The sequence below is a fragment of the Aedes aegypti genome, chromosome 3 (genome assembly GCF_002204515.2).
Source record: "Aedes aegypti strain LVP_AGWG chromosome 3, AaegL5.0 Primary Assembly, whole genome shotgun sequence".
Lineage (NCBI taxonomy): Eukaryota > Metazoa > Arthropoda > Insecta > Diptera > Culicidae > Aedes > Aedes aegypti.
The window spans coordinates 89,099,824-89,117,251 of record NC_035109.1 but is presented as its reverse complement, the minus strand read 5'-3'; the positions used below and the strand labels follow the sequence as shown (position 1 = coordinate 89,117,251).

The window sequence follows — 17,428 nt, the reverse complement described above, 5'->3', positions numbered from 1 at the left end:
CATAATTGACATCGTTTAAGCATAGGGGAGCAAAAACTTCAAAATTTGCATCAGTCTAATGACACATATTCCGAACATATGTCCTTTTCTTGCGGTTTTTCAAGAAAACCACTCACGTACATTGCTTCACACGACGATCAATTCTTCTATGATTCAAGTCCTCTGCATTAAAGTGGAACAGTTTGGAATCAACTTCTAAGATTGCACTAAAACTTCAAAGGCACAAATCTCGCGAAGAAAGCATCCCACAACAGTGCACTTCTTATTTTGGATTTGTGCGCTAGCAGAAAGCTTAAAATAAGAAGATCAGGAACGTTTGCCAACTATTTCTCCAGTTTTGTGCCTTTGAAAACGTGAGTAGGGGGAGAAGTCGGCCATTGTGCCGGCCATCTTTGGATTCCGAGATGTTTCAAAGTATAATTTTTGCCTTCTAAACCGCCACTGTTCAGCATTTGAGACATACCGGTAATACGTGTTCTGGAACCTTCTGTTGCAATTTTGAAATCCTTTCACAGTGACTTAGAACTACAGTCACCCCACAGTTGTTGATCAACATAGCGTCTTTCTTCAGATGAAATATAATTAAAAACCATGGGGACGGTATTAAACAGATTGACTACAGAAAATACTTTTAAATTATTTGAATTATAAGCCTATTTTATTAACTCAAGACTTTCCGAAATTTGTTTCAAGCAGCACGCTCATAGGCAGAACCAATATCAAACGGCAGTCATCAAATGTGCGATTTATTTATATTTTTCATATTTAATCATATTTAATCATATTTAATGTCTGTTTGAAACACAAAATGATTTGATTGAAGATTGTTTTGTCAATTTTCTGATTTTCACTATTTTAATCCATCCAACCATTAAAGTGCAAATATGACTTCATCAAATAAGCTATTCTACGTCAGTCTTATACTACCAAAATAAATAATATTATCCCACACTGACTAAAGTTATACCAATTAAAAGAAAATGTGTAAAAAAAAGTGGATGAGAATATATTGACCACGGTGAACAAAACAAAATTACCTCCCTGGTACTGCACAATATAGTTGTTTTCGGGAATACACCTCAAAGTTGTTAATTTCACAGTTAGAGTGGACGATCCATGTTATGGATCAAATCGACTCATATTATAGATCACAGCAGTATAACAGAAAGTTATCTGCGAGTTGAGCGAGTGGTACACACTAAGGAAAAACTAATACACTGTAACCTCAATTTAAAAACTAGATCTGATGACTTGTAAATTGATTTGGTTCGTAGATTGAATCAGTGCATCATAGAACGACAGTTCGTAAAAGGAGGGTTTTCCTTTTAAAGTCTACTTGTGAGAAATTGATTTTTATTGTTGAGAAATTATGCTCTTTTAGTATCATTAACATACAATTGATATATTTGGTTCACAATCAGGTTAGAATGTGAGCAAGTTAAGGTCTTCCAAGAATGTTTGGAGCTTGGGCATATTTCTACATGAGTTATTGGAGATCTTCTTCTTCTTTCTGGCGTTACGTCCCAACTGGGACAAAGCCTGCTTCTCAGATTAGTGTTCTTATGAGCACGTCCACAGCTATTAACTGAGAGCTTTCTTTGCCGATTGACCATTTTTGCATGTGTATATCGTGTGGCAGGTACGAAGATACTCTATGCCCAGGGTATCGAGAAAATTTCCATCACGAAAAGATCCTCGACCAGCGGGATTCGAACCCACAACCCTCAGCAAGGTCATGCTGAATAGCTGCGCGTTTAGCGCTACGGCTATCTGGGCCCCCAGATCCATGGAGATCCATTTATCATTTATATGTAGAAGAATATCTCACAATAGTGGACCCTAGAAGATTGTTATATTTTGAAGAATCATTTGTATTGTCAGATTCGAGTTTAAGCAACTAAGTGAGTAGAACAGGTGTTTCAGTTCAACCAAAAACTTCCACAGGCCCTTATCTATCCATAGCAGTGAAATGAGTATTGTTATAATTTGTACCGATGTCCTAGGTCCTCCAAGGACTTCATAAAATACAGGCCTTAGAATCTACAATCTTGATTGATGATTTATCGAAAGTCTTTCAATATCGTGCACCCCCACTAATTTGAACGGTAACTCATGCAAACCATCGGGGTTCATTTTTAATTTGAACTTCTAGTCACCCTAGAACCGTGTGTCTGGTTTACCTCTTCCACTGTTTTGTTTTGATTCTGCGTTCCATTTCACAGCGTTGCATTTCACTTTACTCCGTTCCATGAGCTAAATGACGTTTGAACCATTTTTAATCTAAACGATGTGCAAATTAGCGGGGTACAAATTAAAAAGTGTTCAGATTAAATGTGGTCAAACCAACGGGGGTACCCGGTATGACACAGTCTCTTGACTATGCATTTAAGTCATCAGCATATTTGATTGGTCTGTAGGGATTTTTTGGTCCTCCAAGAGCTTCATTTAATATAAGAAGATCAGGAACGTTTGCCAACTATTTCTCCAGTTTTGTGCCTTTGAAAACGTGAGTAGGGGGAGAAGTCGGCCATTGTGCCGGCCATCTTTGGATTCCGAGATGTTTCAAAGTATAATTTTTGCCTTCTAAACCGCCACTGTTCAGCATTTGAGACATACCGGTAATACGTGTTCTGGAACCTTCTGTTGCAATTTTGAAATCCTTTCACAGTGACTTAGAACTACAGTCACCCCACAGTTGTTGATCAACATAGCGTCTTTCTTCAGATGAAATATAATTAAAAACCATGGGGACGGTATTAAACAGATTGACTACAGAAAATACTTTTAAATTATTTGAATTATAAGCCTATTTTATTAACTCAAGACTTTCCGAAATTTGTTTCAAGCAGCACGCTCATAGGCAGAACCAATATCAAACGGCAGTCATCAAATGTGCGATTTATTTATATTTTTCATATTTAATCATATTTAATCATATTTAATGTCTGTTTGAAACACAAAATGATTTGATTGAAGATTGTTTTGTCAATTTTCTGATTTTCACTATTTTAATCCATCCAACCATTAAAGTGCAAATATGACTTCATCAAATAAGCTATTCTACGTCAGTCTTATACTACCAAAATAAATAATATTATCCCACACTGACTAAAGTTATACCAATTAAAAGAAAATGTGTAAAAAAAAGTGGATGAGAATATATTGACCACGGTGAACAAAACAAAATTACCTCCCTGGTACTGCACAATATAGTTGTTTTCGGGAATACACCTCAAAGTTGTTAATTTCACAGTTAGAGTGGACGATCCATGTTATGGATCAAATCGACTCATATTATAGATCACAGCAGTATAACAGAAAGTTATCTGCGAGTTGAGCGAGTGGTACACACTAAGGAAAAACTAATACACTGTAACCTCAATTTAAAAACTAGATCTGATGACTTGTAAATTGATTTGGTTCGTAGATTGAATCAGTGCATCATAGAACGACAGTTCGTAAAAGGAGGGTTTTCCTTTTAAAGTCTACTTGTGAGAAATTGATTTTTATTGTTGAGAAATTATGCTCTTTTAGTATCATTAACATACAATTGATATATTTGGTTCACAATCAGGTTAGAATGTGAGCAAGTTAAGGTCTTCCAAGAATGTTTGGAGCTTGGGCATATTTCTACATGAGTTATTGGAGATCTTCTTCTTCTTTCTGGCGTTACGTCCCAACTGGGACAAAGCCTGCTTCTCAGATTAGTGTTCTTATGAGCACGTCCACAGCTATTAACTGAGAGCTTTCTTTGCCGATTGACCATTTTTGCATGTGTATATCGTGTGGCAGGTACGAAGATACTCTATGCCCAGGGTATCGAGAAAATTTCCATCACGAAAAGATCCTCGACCAGCGGGATTCGAACCCACAACCCTCAGCAAGGTCATGCTGAATAGCTGCGCGTTTAGCGCTACGGCTATCTGGGCCCCCAGATCCATGGAGATCCATTTATCATTTATATGTAGAAGAATATCTCACAATAGTGGACCCTAGAAGATTGTTATATTTTGAAGAATCATTTGTATTGTCAGATTCGAGTTTAAGCAACTAAGTGAGTAGAACAGGTGTTTCAGTTCAACCAAAAACTTCCACAGGCCCTTATCTATCCATAGCAGTGAAATGAGTATTGTTATAATTTGTACCGATGTCCTAGGTCCTCCAAGGACTTCATAAAATACAGGCCTTAGAATCTACAATCTTGATTGATGATTTATCGAAAGTCTTTCAATATCGTGCACCCCCACTAATTTGAACGGTAACTCATGCAAACCATCGGGGTTCATTTTTAATTTGAACTTCTAGTCACCCTAGAACCGTGTGTCTGGTTTACCTCTTCCACTGTTTTGTTTTGATTCTGCGTTCCATTTCACAGCGTTGCATTTCACTTTACTCCGTTCCATGAGCTAAATGACGTTTGAACCATTTTTAATCTAAACGATGTGCAAATTAGCGGGGTACAAATTAAAAAGTGTTCAGATTAAATGTGGTCAAACCAACGGGGGTACCCGGTATGACACAGTCTCTTGACTATGCATTTAAGTCATCAGCATATTTGATTGGTCTGTAGGGATTTTTTGGTCCTCCAAGAGCTTCATTTAATATAGGCTTGGCAGTGGCGTAGCTAGAGTTTTGAAGGCCCGGTGCGGAGGTAGATTTGGGGGCCCCTCAAATAGAGGTTTGCAAAATATGCCTTTTATCACCAAATTCACACGAAACTTCAACATTTTTTCGAAAACGTTTAACATTTGAAAGAAAATGTTGTGATTTAAGGATATTAAACATATTCTGCCGATAAAAATCTACCCAAACGAGGGCGTAGCCAGAACTATCGCCAGGAAATAGTTTTTGATATAACGTTTTATGGAATCGAAAAATATAAATGGCACAATTGCTTCAGAAGATTCTATATGTTTCTGTTTAATGGATCTTCTTGGATTTTGATTCGTGTTTTTGAAATACTTTCTGTACTGTAAGAAGCGAAAGCTGAAAACCTATATAAAATCAAGAAACAAAAAAAAACTTTCTGTTTGTTGTACGGTATCTAGTAGTAAACTTACGATTATTCCGAGTGTAACTCTTTGAAACCTCTTGAAAAATATTGTGGAACGATTCATCAGATATTTTGGTGCTATCGCAGGACATATTCTTAAAATCCATGTATTGCGAAAATATGTTGTTAAGGTTTTCGATGCAAATCAAAGATAAAATGTTTAATTTCATAATAAATATTATTTTATGAGGAATTCCCAGTGAATTCAAAGAGGTATCCTTAGAGAAAGTTTTAGAACATACCTTGACAAAAAAACATGCCGAGATTCTTCAAAAAATATCTTGAAGCTTCGTCAAAATTCCTTAAAATCTTGGATTTTTTGGGTTACTTCTTATAAAAGAAGTATTAGAAGAATTTTTGAATAAACTGGTAGAATTTCTAAGGAGTTTCTGCTTTTATTACTGGAAGAACTTTTTGTAATAATGGACGATTCCAAGAAGGACGTATTCAAAAGTATTTCCTATTATCTGAGGAATTAAATTTCCTAAGATCAATTTCAGAAAAAAAAATCCTCAGGTAAATCTCAAGAGGTATATTTAAATTAAGTCAAACCACGGGATTTCTCTTCAGGGTTCAGGGGAAAATGCTCAGAGGTCTCCTCAATGGAATTCTTAGTTGAAACCTTGATAAATTCCAAGAACGATTCCTGTACGGATTCTTGAAGAATTCTAGAAAAAATCCTGGTAGAAGTTTTCGGAATCCATGTGGCAATTTCACTGAAAATCCCTTCTCCATATAAAAACCCCACATAGATTTCTACTAACAATATTATAGTGGTTATATGCCCGAAGCATTTTTTTAAATTACTTAAAAATGCTGGTGGCGTTGCTCTAAATATTCTGTACTGTTTCTATATGAAACTGCTGAAAAAAGTTCCCTAGATTTGAATGTTTATTCTGAAGCAGGGCCGTCCATTTTCATTTCATTGAAAGCATTTTCAGTCCCCAACTGACTGACTCAAGCTTCCCTTTCAAATGAAACTCTACTGTTTCGTTTCAATCCAACAAACCTTTCCTTTCATCGCAGCAAGCGTAGTCTTTCATTTCTTTCGTTCCGCTTGTGCATCGCGCGTCATAAATCAGAGGCTCACCTCAGCGAGCTGGTCTTTCAATTGGTAGTCTCTAACTTTAGGAGCTGATTAATTCCAATAAACGACGTGGTGGCCCGCAGAGTTTCTCTATCTTAATTTATTCTAACAAATTACATACATTAATATTGCAAAAAATAGATAAAATTCAATATGAAACATTTTGGTATATTTCAATGAAATCAAATGAAACGATGTTCTTACTCTTTCATTTCATCTTTCTTGTTCGCTACCTTCAATCAGGTAACGAAACGAATGAGTGTGAAAAGAAGAACGAAGCGACGCAGTTGTTCGTCACCATCGAGACGACACAACCAAGCCTTCGTGATTCACAAAATGCTTTCGAAAATGCACAGCCCTGTTCTGAAGAGATCTTGTTAGAATTTCCGAACAAAATCTAAAATGAATTCTTGGAAATATGGTCTCATGCTTATCAACGAAATCTTAGATGAATCTCTGGATACGTTTAATAAAAACTTGATGATCTTGGACAAAAAAGAAACCTAATATTTGCATCAGTCTGAATAGTAAATAAAAAATCAAAATCATTCTTAAAATTCATTATCTCAAAGGTTGTAATTTAACAAAAATGTACACCCTTGGTCTTTAACTTACGTATATACTATTGAGAAAGTCTCTTTTTCATTTCTAATGACAATGAGAATGGTTCAGATAGTAAGAAAATGTGTGCAAATGAAAAATTCACCAATGCTTCAGTTTTTTGGAGGCCTACAAACTGTAGTTGTTTTGATTAGACATCAAAATTCATAAAGTATTATATAAATTTGAATTTTCATGAATTTAACATCAATTCTCAATAATCAACATCTTCAAAATAGATATCAGTGCCTACTTAAGGGGGCAGGATCCGTAATTGATTTCGGAACTTTCAGCAGTTTTTTCGTTCGAAATCAAGAAAATCTATAGAATTCACTGTATTCTATTCTCCAGCCGAAACACAGTGAACACATTTTCATGGAATAATTTTTAGTTATGAACAGAAAAACTGCTTTTGATGTTTCGATGATGACGATGATTACGATGACGGAGCGTTGAACGTTAAGAGACTAAGGCTTCTGATTACTAAACGCAGCCCTGATGTAGAGGCCACGTTTAGCTATTAGAAGGCTTAGTTCTCTCATGCATGCAATCGATAGAACAACATAAAGGAAAATAACTTACAAAACAAATATTTGTGTAGGTCCCTGAAATGTGGGGGCTCAAAGCCACGGTTCACTCGGGGCCCTCAGCTCACGCTAAACCTAAGCCATAATATTGAAAATAAGGGATAATCAAAGGGCCCCTGTACATCGCATCGCTTATCCAAGTCTCCTTCAAAACTTATGCTTGCCATACTCATTTTCTTGGGATCTTACAAATTGTCAGTTTCCTACAAACATTGTACTGTATTGTGCGGATGTTCTTGGTCCTCCAAGATCTCTATCGAATATAGGCCTTAGGTTCTACAAGAGTAACGAATTATCAATAGATAGTACGAAGGCCCCTAACTATTCACATTAGTAAACTGCACACTCAATCTTTCGGTAGAAATAACTGGTTTTTTGAACTACCGAAAAAGTCTAAACACGAAATATGCTTGAAAAGGGCCTATTTTTCTTTTTTTATTTGAAAATTTTATATAAATATGAGTATATCTCGAAATTGATGCAACCTAGAAAAAATTTACTTAAGTACTTTTCGATTGCAATTTTTCTGTACTTTCAAATAATCACATAAAAAATATTGTTTTCCTCTATTTCAATTTATTTCCAAAATCTGTAACTCTTTAAAAAAATCATAAGTTTTTTTGTCCATAATTCTTCCATTTTGAAACATTGTGCAATGAATCACATAAGTTGTCCCCTAAAACATATCCAAAAATAAAAAAGAAATCAAAACTGCGTTTTTGAAGAAAATCGATTTTAAAATTTTGTTTTTGAAATAAAAAATAATCTGTAACTTGTTTTACCGTGCATATTTTTCTCCATATAGTCCTATGCAATACCTACAACTTTGTAGAAGATCTCAAATCGATCGGACAAACCGTTTTCGAGTTACAGTTTTTTAAAGATTTGCCATGCATTTTCCGATACGCCCTTCTCAAAAATAAGGCGAGGTTCAAAATGGCGGTCTGAAGGTGCAAAATGGCATTTTTGATCATAAAGAATCTGTATGCAAATTTTCAGGCGATTCAAAAAATACAAAAATAATCGGGTTTGCGAAACGGCGTGGAACCGCTCATATGGAAAACGCCAATCTTTTGTGTTCAGCCCTCTATCTCTTCGTCATAATATTTTATGGAAAAGTGAACAAATTCTTCTAATGTGAAATCCTCCCAGCTACAACTTTGCCGAAGACCACTTTTTGATTGGACGTCTGGATAAATTGTTATTAATCATCATAAAGTGGGTTTGCATTTTACATGCTCTACCAACTGTTCGGCAGGCAACAGTGGTTCTTCTGGCGGGAAGAATAGATCAAAGTAATCCAGGCTACTATGTTCTACAGCAAAAAAGCAGTGTTGCTCTGAGAGTAATTGAATGATCATCTCAGCATGATTTAGACTTTGTTATCAATGATAACAAATTATCCTTACGTCCTATCAAAATGTGGTCTTCAGTAAAGTTGTTGCTTGGAAAATTTCACATGAGTAGAGTTTGTTCACTTTTCCATAGATTATTATAACGAGCAGTTAGAGGACTGAACACAAAAGGATTGCCTTTTCCATAGTAATTTCCATATAATCTTCAAATAGCGTGTGTACAGTCAAGTTTCTTCCAAATCCCTTCTAATTTTGGGAGGATCATTTTCATCATAATTGACATCGTTTAAGCATAGGGGAGCAAAAACTCCAAAATTAGCATCAGTCTAATGGCGTACCCTGTATATTTTAGGAAGCTCTTGGATGACAGTGATTGTCCACAGCCATTTTATTAAAGGAACTCTATAAGCCATGTTACGAAGCCTGGTCAAATGACAGGAGACCTGGGATTTTTCAATCATCGGCGTCAGTTTTCGCGATGATGATGGTTGATGACTGTGCGCATTTCTAGCGTAGCTTTTCATCCAGGCGAAAACTTAAATGGAGAAAAATTATTAAAATATTTCTGATCACAAAAGTGCTTTTTTATGTGCAATATGGGTAACAAAGAGGTAGCTGATACAATAACTAGGTGTAATGTTGCAGTAACGAACATTTTTGGATCTCATTTTTGTCATTTTCTCCATGTCCTCGTTTAGTAAGATGAGGCGTTATTGAAAATCACGCTGGATTTAATCCCAGGTCTCCTGTCAATTGATGCCGTTGCGGCGATCAACTGTTCCGAAACGTCTCGTAAAATGGCTCATTGAGATTTATTGAACATATTCCAATTACTTTTTCCACTAGAAGCGGTGATATAACTGATATAAGTCAAAGTCACGTGAAATTCAAGGCATTTAACAACCCAAAAATTTTATGTTCACTAGCGTCACCTGGTAGAAAAAAAATAACAGTGCTTTGCTTACATATAAAATATTCCCGTATACGTCATTTTATTGTTTTCAAAAGCCTAAGATATCTGCGAAATAAAAATGTGAAGCTCACTAGATCTTCAGTCTCATGGCTCAAACAAAGATTTCTCTTGACTTTCTGACCTTCGCCGTGAACGCCATGTTTCTAAGTGAATAGGGTCCCGGTCAACAAGTCAGTGATTTTCGATAGTGATCGAAAAAGAAGTTTATAACACTAATTAATCTGGTTAATTTCCAGAGTCACTAGTGCCGTCTAATGGTATAATTTCAAATTTCATGCCCAGAATAATGACAAACCTATGAGCTACTCAACAACTTTGCCGAAGACCCCATGTTTTTAGGCGGTCAGCATTCTGAGATATCCGTAAAATAAAGATTCATACTCACTAGTGTCACCCTGTTGGCAAAACTTCGAATCTCTTTGGTAGAATAATGAACGCCCTTTTGCAATAATGAACCATTTTGCAACTATATAAATTTTCACAGGATCCAGAGATATTAAAAAAAAGTTTCATGCTCACTAGCGCCACGTGATGGCAAAATCTAGAATCTTTTGCCTCCAATAATGATAGCCCTTGTGCTACTGAACAATTACGCCGAAGATGTCATACTACCAAATGGTCAGGATTCTGAGATATCTGCGAAACAAAAGTTTCAAGCCACCTGGTTGCGGAATTCCGTATTTCAATGGCCATTGCATGTTAGCCCTTTATCTACCGAAAAACTTTGCGGAACTTCATGACTTTCTAATTTGATGTAATAAGTCATATTGATCATTTATTAGAACGGTCGTTCATCTGAATTTCCGGAAATGTTGCTTGACGACTGTATGTTGCAGCTATGAAACATGGTGTTTTCGGTCATTGCAGTCTTTGAGAGCAGCAATAACAGCTTTGCTTTAATATCCAACAGTTTCGGTAGGGTAAACAGGTATAATACGCCCCCCTTAGGAAAAACTGCTCTATCGCAGTAGCAGATGCATTACCTCTATAGTTGTTGGTGTCATAGTGTTATTTACTTGGTTGGTCATGCTTAGAAATCCTTTATAAGAGAGATTCGCGGAAGCTGACATTTCTGTCAAAGTGTGAGCCAATCGAGCAGCGAGAGCTGTCAAAGTGTGAGCCAAACGAACATGCGTTATGTTTGTTTTGAACTTTTCTTCAGGAGTAATGTAATCCGCTTGAAATTATTAGCTTAGCTTAGCTTAGACTGACTACACATATCAATGGTTGCTATTCCGTGATTGACCGAAGTCAGTGAAAATGCACAAAGAATCAACTAGAAGTTTGGCTGGGATTGGCCATAATCTTCTTCAATGTGCATAATTCAGTGCCTCTATTTATACAGGGTCAATAACGGCGCCGGCCACGTCCTTGCAGTCAGGTGGGATTGGGGGAAGGAATGTTAGTGTGTAACCTTTGCTATTTGGAGACCGTGTTTGCCTCTGCATCCCCACAAAGGTTACTGGGAGGGATGTTTGTTAATGGGAAGGATCGTTGGGTCACAGGATTCACTTTGATAAGCGATTAGACCATGATAAATAATGATTTGTGAGATATATACATGCTTGTTTGTAAATATAATATTTTCATTTGATATGAACAATTTCTATGTAGAGGAAAATTATGCCGACACTTGAGGTGACGAACCATTCAAAGTTTGTTGAACAAATACCTAAATGTAACATTCCTACAGCTGTCAGGACGAAAGCATGTGTTATTATATTTTACTTATTTGAAAAGAAACAAAAAACTTGATTGGTTGGAACATCATAGAACACTCTTATTCTTATGCCGACACTTACAGTGGCGAACCATCCAAAGTTTGTTGAATAAAGTGAACCTTTCGCAAGTCTACACTTGTAGTGTCGAACCATTCAAAGTTTTTTTTTTAATTACAAAAATAAAGGTAAAAAGGGGTGTTCTGAAAATAAAAAAAAGTGAAACATAAATAATTCATGAATCAGAGTTTGTGTCGACACTCACAGTGACGAACAATTCATAGTTTGTTGAAAATTCATATTTACGTCCCACAATTGTAACGATTAAATGTGCAGTCATACATATTTTATAGATAAGAAATAGTAGCATGAAACGAGCTCACCAATTGATCCTTTATCCTCCACTATGCAGCCACAATCCACTCTCAGCCTCACTCGTTTGCTCGGCTATATAAAAGCACTCAGAAAAAAATAATAGGCGCGCGACCCGAAAAAGAAAAAAAAAACTTGGCTTTCTTGACGCACTGCCCAGCAGCAAGCGTCAAGGTCAAAGGATCAAAAAGAACTAACCGATCACGCCACTTTTTCACTTACTAGACCGACGCGCGACATGTTTGATCCTGCCCTCGTCGCTGGCCCCCGTAGGAGCAAGCGTCAAGGACGAAAGATCAGACAGAACTAACCGATCGTGGCACTTTTCATTTACACTAAACGAACTAACCGATCACGCCACTTTTTCACTTACTAGACCGACGCGCGACATGTTTGATCCTGCCCTCGTCGCTCGCCCCCGTAGGAGCAAGTGTCAAGGTCAAAGGATCAAAAAGAACTCTAATGTAATCCGCTTGAAATTATTTCGGTAAAAGTAATTTTGCATGAAGCAAAAAAATTAAACGTTTTACTTTTTTGAATTTATGTCAATGCGATTTTTAGTTTTTGATTATTTCGGCTGTTTATTAGATTTGATATGTAGCTCAAAGATCTATAACGAAACAAAATACACTTTATAGCAATGAGGAAGTCATGTCCGTGTTACAATATTATTCTCGACGCCGAGCAAAATCAGCACTGCTGGTCTGTCGCCAAATCATTGTATTTTACTTCCGCTTATCTCTCTATAAAGGATCACTAGTCATGCTCTGCATGCAAATTTCTCTTGCCAGGTAGCTGCTAAAAAGAGTACAAGACGTTCTCTGTGAACGGTCCAAATCTTGACGTATCAAAACAAACCGTGTAATATGCCCCTCCCGTAGAAAAAAGTTCCGCAGCGTTGTAGAAATGTTTCCAAGGAGAATTCCACCACTCGCTATGCTTCAAAGGGTCCATTAGCTGTCGCCTTCCGGTAAAAGTTTTTGTAATAAGTACAATACTGCCCATAACTGCAAAACAGTCACATTCGACATTTTTGATAAATTGGAGTTAATACCATGGAGAGTCATCACATGACAAATACATTCGATCAACTTACTAATTGATTGATTGATTGATGATTAAGTTGATCGAAAGTATTTGTCATTTGATGACTCTCCATGGTATTAACTCCAATTTTTCAAAAATGTCGATTGTGACTGTTTTGCAGTTATGAGCAGAATAATAAAGGATGGGTTTCATTTACAACGAGGCTTGCCTATCGGACCCAAAATTTTACGCCAAAAAGCTAGTGTACGATATTTTTGGTAGTTCTATTGGTTGTTTATACTTCTCAAAGATCTAACATGCGTAACATCATTTTTTCGCGGATATTGAAGATATGTTATTTAAGTGTTAAAGGAGCCTTAATCCCTTGAAAATTTAGGGAGCGTATTGCCCGGTTGGGACGCATCATACCGATTTACCCTAATTAATTTAACCTTTTTCAATTATTAGAAACTAAGTTCTCTTGAACATATATGGGTGCTCTACATTCCATACATGGAATTGGAACTTCATGTTTCACATCTGAATTACGGTCGTAGAAAATTGATTGTAAAAAAAACCGTCGTAAAAAAAACGGTCCTAAAAGTCGTTTGAGTGTATTATCTTTTAATACCAGCGTACATGATTTTCATTAAAATAGACGTCTAGTCTTAGTTTCATCAATCTTACCCTAAAACACAGAATAACCACTCACCTTAAATTCTCTATCCTAGGCCGCCGGTGTCGATGCCGTCGTCGTCGTTCCTTCTTACATCTACAATCACAGTGCATTACGCAGAGAAACACCGACGAGACGACCGTGATGATGAATGGAACCACGAAAAAGTGTATGATCGTCTGCACCTGTTCCTCCCGGTTGTAGGAGGTCATCACGACCGTTTTATTCTGCTTCGAGTAGTAACACGGAAAGACTGCGCCCTCGAAGCCGTACAGATCGGTGAAATTTTTGCACTTGACCGTCGGCGGGTAGCCGCAGCCTTTGATGTTCACCAGCAGGATCGCTTCCTCCGACCGCTCGATATCGGTCAGATTGAACAGCTCCGAGGGCGTCGCATTGAAAGGGAACGTAAAGTTCAGATCGTCGATGAACGTCACATAGATATGAGTGCACTTGAACACATCCGAGGTGCAACCTTCGCGACACGAACTCCACGAGCAGTTGAACAACCCAGTCATATCTTCGCGCCGCGTCGTAACACACATTGTGGGCCGTTCGACAAAGTCGCCGACTAGCGTCGAGATTGCCGGATCGACATAGAGAGGAACCAGAAACAGTAGCGATGCCCCGGCTGTCACCGAAAGGAACGCCAAACTGGAAGTCGTGTAGAAGCTGGCATTTTCGCGCAGCGTTCGCTTGGGTGCTGGACCATTCTTCGCCTTCTTGGCAGCCGCTAGCTCTAGCAGCTTTTTCTTCCGTAGCTCTTCTGCTTGTTGCTCGAGCAGAAGTTCTGAGCTACCACTCCTCATTGTTGGTACAGCGGCCACTCAGCAGATTACAGCACTTCCACTTTGCTGGCGCTGTCTGTAAACGGTTTGGAGACAACGACAACGACGACAACGGCTAGGACGATGGACCACCTCATCCCCATCCACACTTTACGTATTCTTCGTCTGCTGCTGCTTCTTCTCCCTCTTCTTCTTATCCTTACCCTTCTCTACCACTTTACCGACTTCTTCACCTTCGTCTCACTAACACACCTTGATTTCGATTCCGTTTTACTATTGAATCACTGTTTGAAAAATGTAATACTTTTAACCCTTTTCTTTTATGCACAAACTGCTTCTTCTGCTTTTCTCAACCTTTCACGAACCCCAGAAACTAAAAGAACAATCGGTTGCTCTAAAATATTTACGTGGCACTTAGCTCGACTGGGGGAGACCCTTTTCGCTGGGAATCGCCTGTTGTGCCCCTTCTCGGTAAGTATTTATGTCAAAGCCGAAAGCTGTATGTTATGTTCTCTTTATCTCCCACACTTTTTGCGCTCCCTTTGTGCACTCCTTATCTTCTTATTTCTTCAGCTTCTTCGTCACCACCCGTCGCCAAAACTCTGTTCCAACTTCTCTATGGCCACACAAACACAACAAATCTACTACGGGGCACAATGGAAGGATCCGACCGCGGCTACGATGGATTGTTGTCAGGCGGGTGGTATCCACCACCCACTATCCTGTGGATGCTCTCCCAGTCTCTCACTCTTGTTCGGCTCTCAAGCTCTTCGTCAACCGAAATTGCTCCTCTTCAGAGCGGAATGGAAGAAAGCTTTCGCTCGCTCTGTAAACAAACACAAAGAGATACGTTTCAATCAATTAAATTGGTCGTGAAATTTATCATTTTGCATGCTTAGGCACTCTCTTTTTCGCTCTCGGCGAATGCAAGGATCTCAAAGCTTCGCTCTTAGAGAACCACGACAACGCGAAGAGAGCAATATGTACACGCGGTTTATGTTGGATAGTGACTTTGTGGGAGAAGATCACATCTCGGACTTACCCCCACGAGCTTTATGGGTATGCGTGTGTGACGAAATGTTTGTCCCGATCCTTGCATGCAAAGAGAACGCTACTTTTCTCATCTGAACAGATCTGAACACCATAGAATAAGGACATCGAGAGGAGAGAAAATATCAAGCTAAAGGTGTTTTCCGTTTTTATGATGTGTTTTCTCTGGTTAGTCTAGAAGTGGATATAAGACGTCTGGATGCAATTTTGTGGGTGGATTGTTTTTTTGCTAAGCGATATCTCTATAAAATATGTAGTAATGTGCCTTTTCTCGTGGTATGGATTTAATATAAGGAAGACGATGGTCGAGTAGATTCAACAAGTTCTGAATATATTCTTTTCGAGAAAAAATAATCAAATTTAACTACAATTTTAAACGATCTTCAAAAGAACGAATAAGTTTGTACAGTAATCCCACACATGTATGATCCTATCATCTACTAATGAATGCGGAAAATCACATGATAGGGTCAATTATTCCAGAATGCATTTCCCTCCCCCTACGTTTTCTTTTGTCCATATAAAAATAAGAAGAATAGGGGTAGTCGGGGCGGTTTGGCCAATGGGGTGGAATGAGCACCCCTTGAAAACTGCATAAATTCTTGAAATTTCATCTGATATAACATGCAACCCCAAAGCTAACAAGGAAATGTAGCAATAGACATGCTACAAGTCAGTGTTCTAAACTCAAAGAAAAATAAATAAATGAAGTTTTAAGAAACTGCTCATATTGCCCCGAATGGCTCTTTCAAAGTTTATAATTTTAGAATGATGAAATTTGACTTTTAGAATGATTTTAATAATTTAATCTTTTCGCACGGAGTGTTCATAAATACTAATAACTTTCAAGTGTAGTGAAAAAAATAGCTGATTTTTTAGATTATATGAGATAATTTTACAACCATAAATAGGGTGCTCATTTCACCCCATCGATAAAAAATCGACCCAAAAAATTACAAATTTAAAAAAAATACAATTTATTCGGGAATTTTATAAGACAACGGAAATCATACAGATCTAGTGTATTGATCTAAAAATTTTTGAGAAAGCACGCAAAAGCCCTAAATTTCCATTATATTTTTAGCACTTTTATCGACTTTTCCTTAAGGTGGCCAAACTGTCCCACTTTCCCCTAATTGTTGCACAGCTGAAGTGTTCACGATCAAATAATAAAGAACAAGAATAAACAACCATGCGTCTCCATTGGTTGGCAATGAACCTCAATTTATCAGCTAGATCGGCGCTAAAGGTATGTCTATACGATACAAAACGATACACGGAAATTCTCACATCGTTCTTCTTCTTCTTGACATTACCTTCTCAGCTTCGTTCTTTTGAGCATTTCCATAGTTATTAACTGATAGCTTTCTTTGCCAAAGTTGCCAGTTGCATTCATGTGGCAGGTACAATGATACTCTATGGCAGGGGTTTTCAGCCTTTTTGGCTCGCGGAGCACTTTTTGAAATAAAATTGTTGCGCGGAGCACTTGTTTTTCAACATAAATCCGTTTGAAATTTCGATTTTTTTACACACCTAAATCGACCATATAATTCCTACGAAAATTGTTAATTTTAATTCTAATCTAAAGAGATTTGTTTTATTTGATTGAGCACACTTTTTTATTACAAGATCAAACTATGGACAATTCGGCATATAAATAAAACTGTATTAGGATTTTCGTCAAATATATCAAAATTCGTGGCTTGAAGACAAATTTCTTCAAATATTCCAATGAGCAGATAAGTTTTGGTTTGGGAAATTGTCGTCAATTCGAACAACTGAGCGGGTTTCTGTAGCGTAATATTTTTAAATCCTTTATTTATGTCTAAATGGATTAACCACAACTTCAGTTCTTACGAAAATATTCATGATTTTGATGAAACTCGTGAAATATCCCTAATTTTGTATCACGGTGTCAAAATTTCGAAGTTGCATGCACCTTCGATATTTTTTTTGACAAAAATAAATGTCTCAACAAAACCTTAACACCCAGAAAATTACAAAATATTCTGTCGGGGAACATTGGATTACTTAAACTTTAAGGGTTCTTTTTCATATTAAATTCAAGAAAACCCTGTTCTGAAGCTAAAGAAGTCCCATACAAAATGTATAGGAAAACATTCACCGTCAGAGTATTTGTATC

The 17,428-nt window shown here is 37.4% G+C and overlaps 1 protein-coding gene across 1 annotated transcript in view; it reads right to left on the bottom strand.

Annotated features, from left to right (window-relative positions):
* Window positions 1–15,062, bottom strand: part of LOC110678681 (protein tipE) — a 69,519-nt gene extending 54,457 nt beyond the window's left edge. Inside the window, exon 1 of the mRNA XM_021851887.1 lies at window positions 13,484–15,062. Coding sequence (XP_021707579.1) covers window positions 13,484–14,256 — 773 coding nt within the window. The 5' untranslated portion in view covers window positions 14,257–15,062. The remainder of the gene's footprint in view (window positions 1–13,483) is intronic.
* Window positions 15,063–17,428: the final 2,366 nt, after the last annotated feature.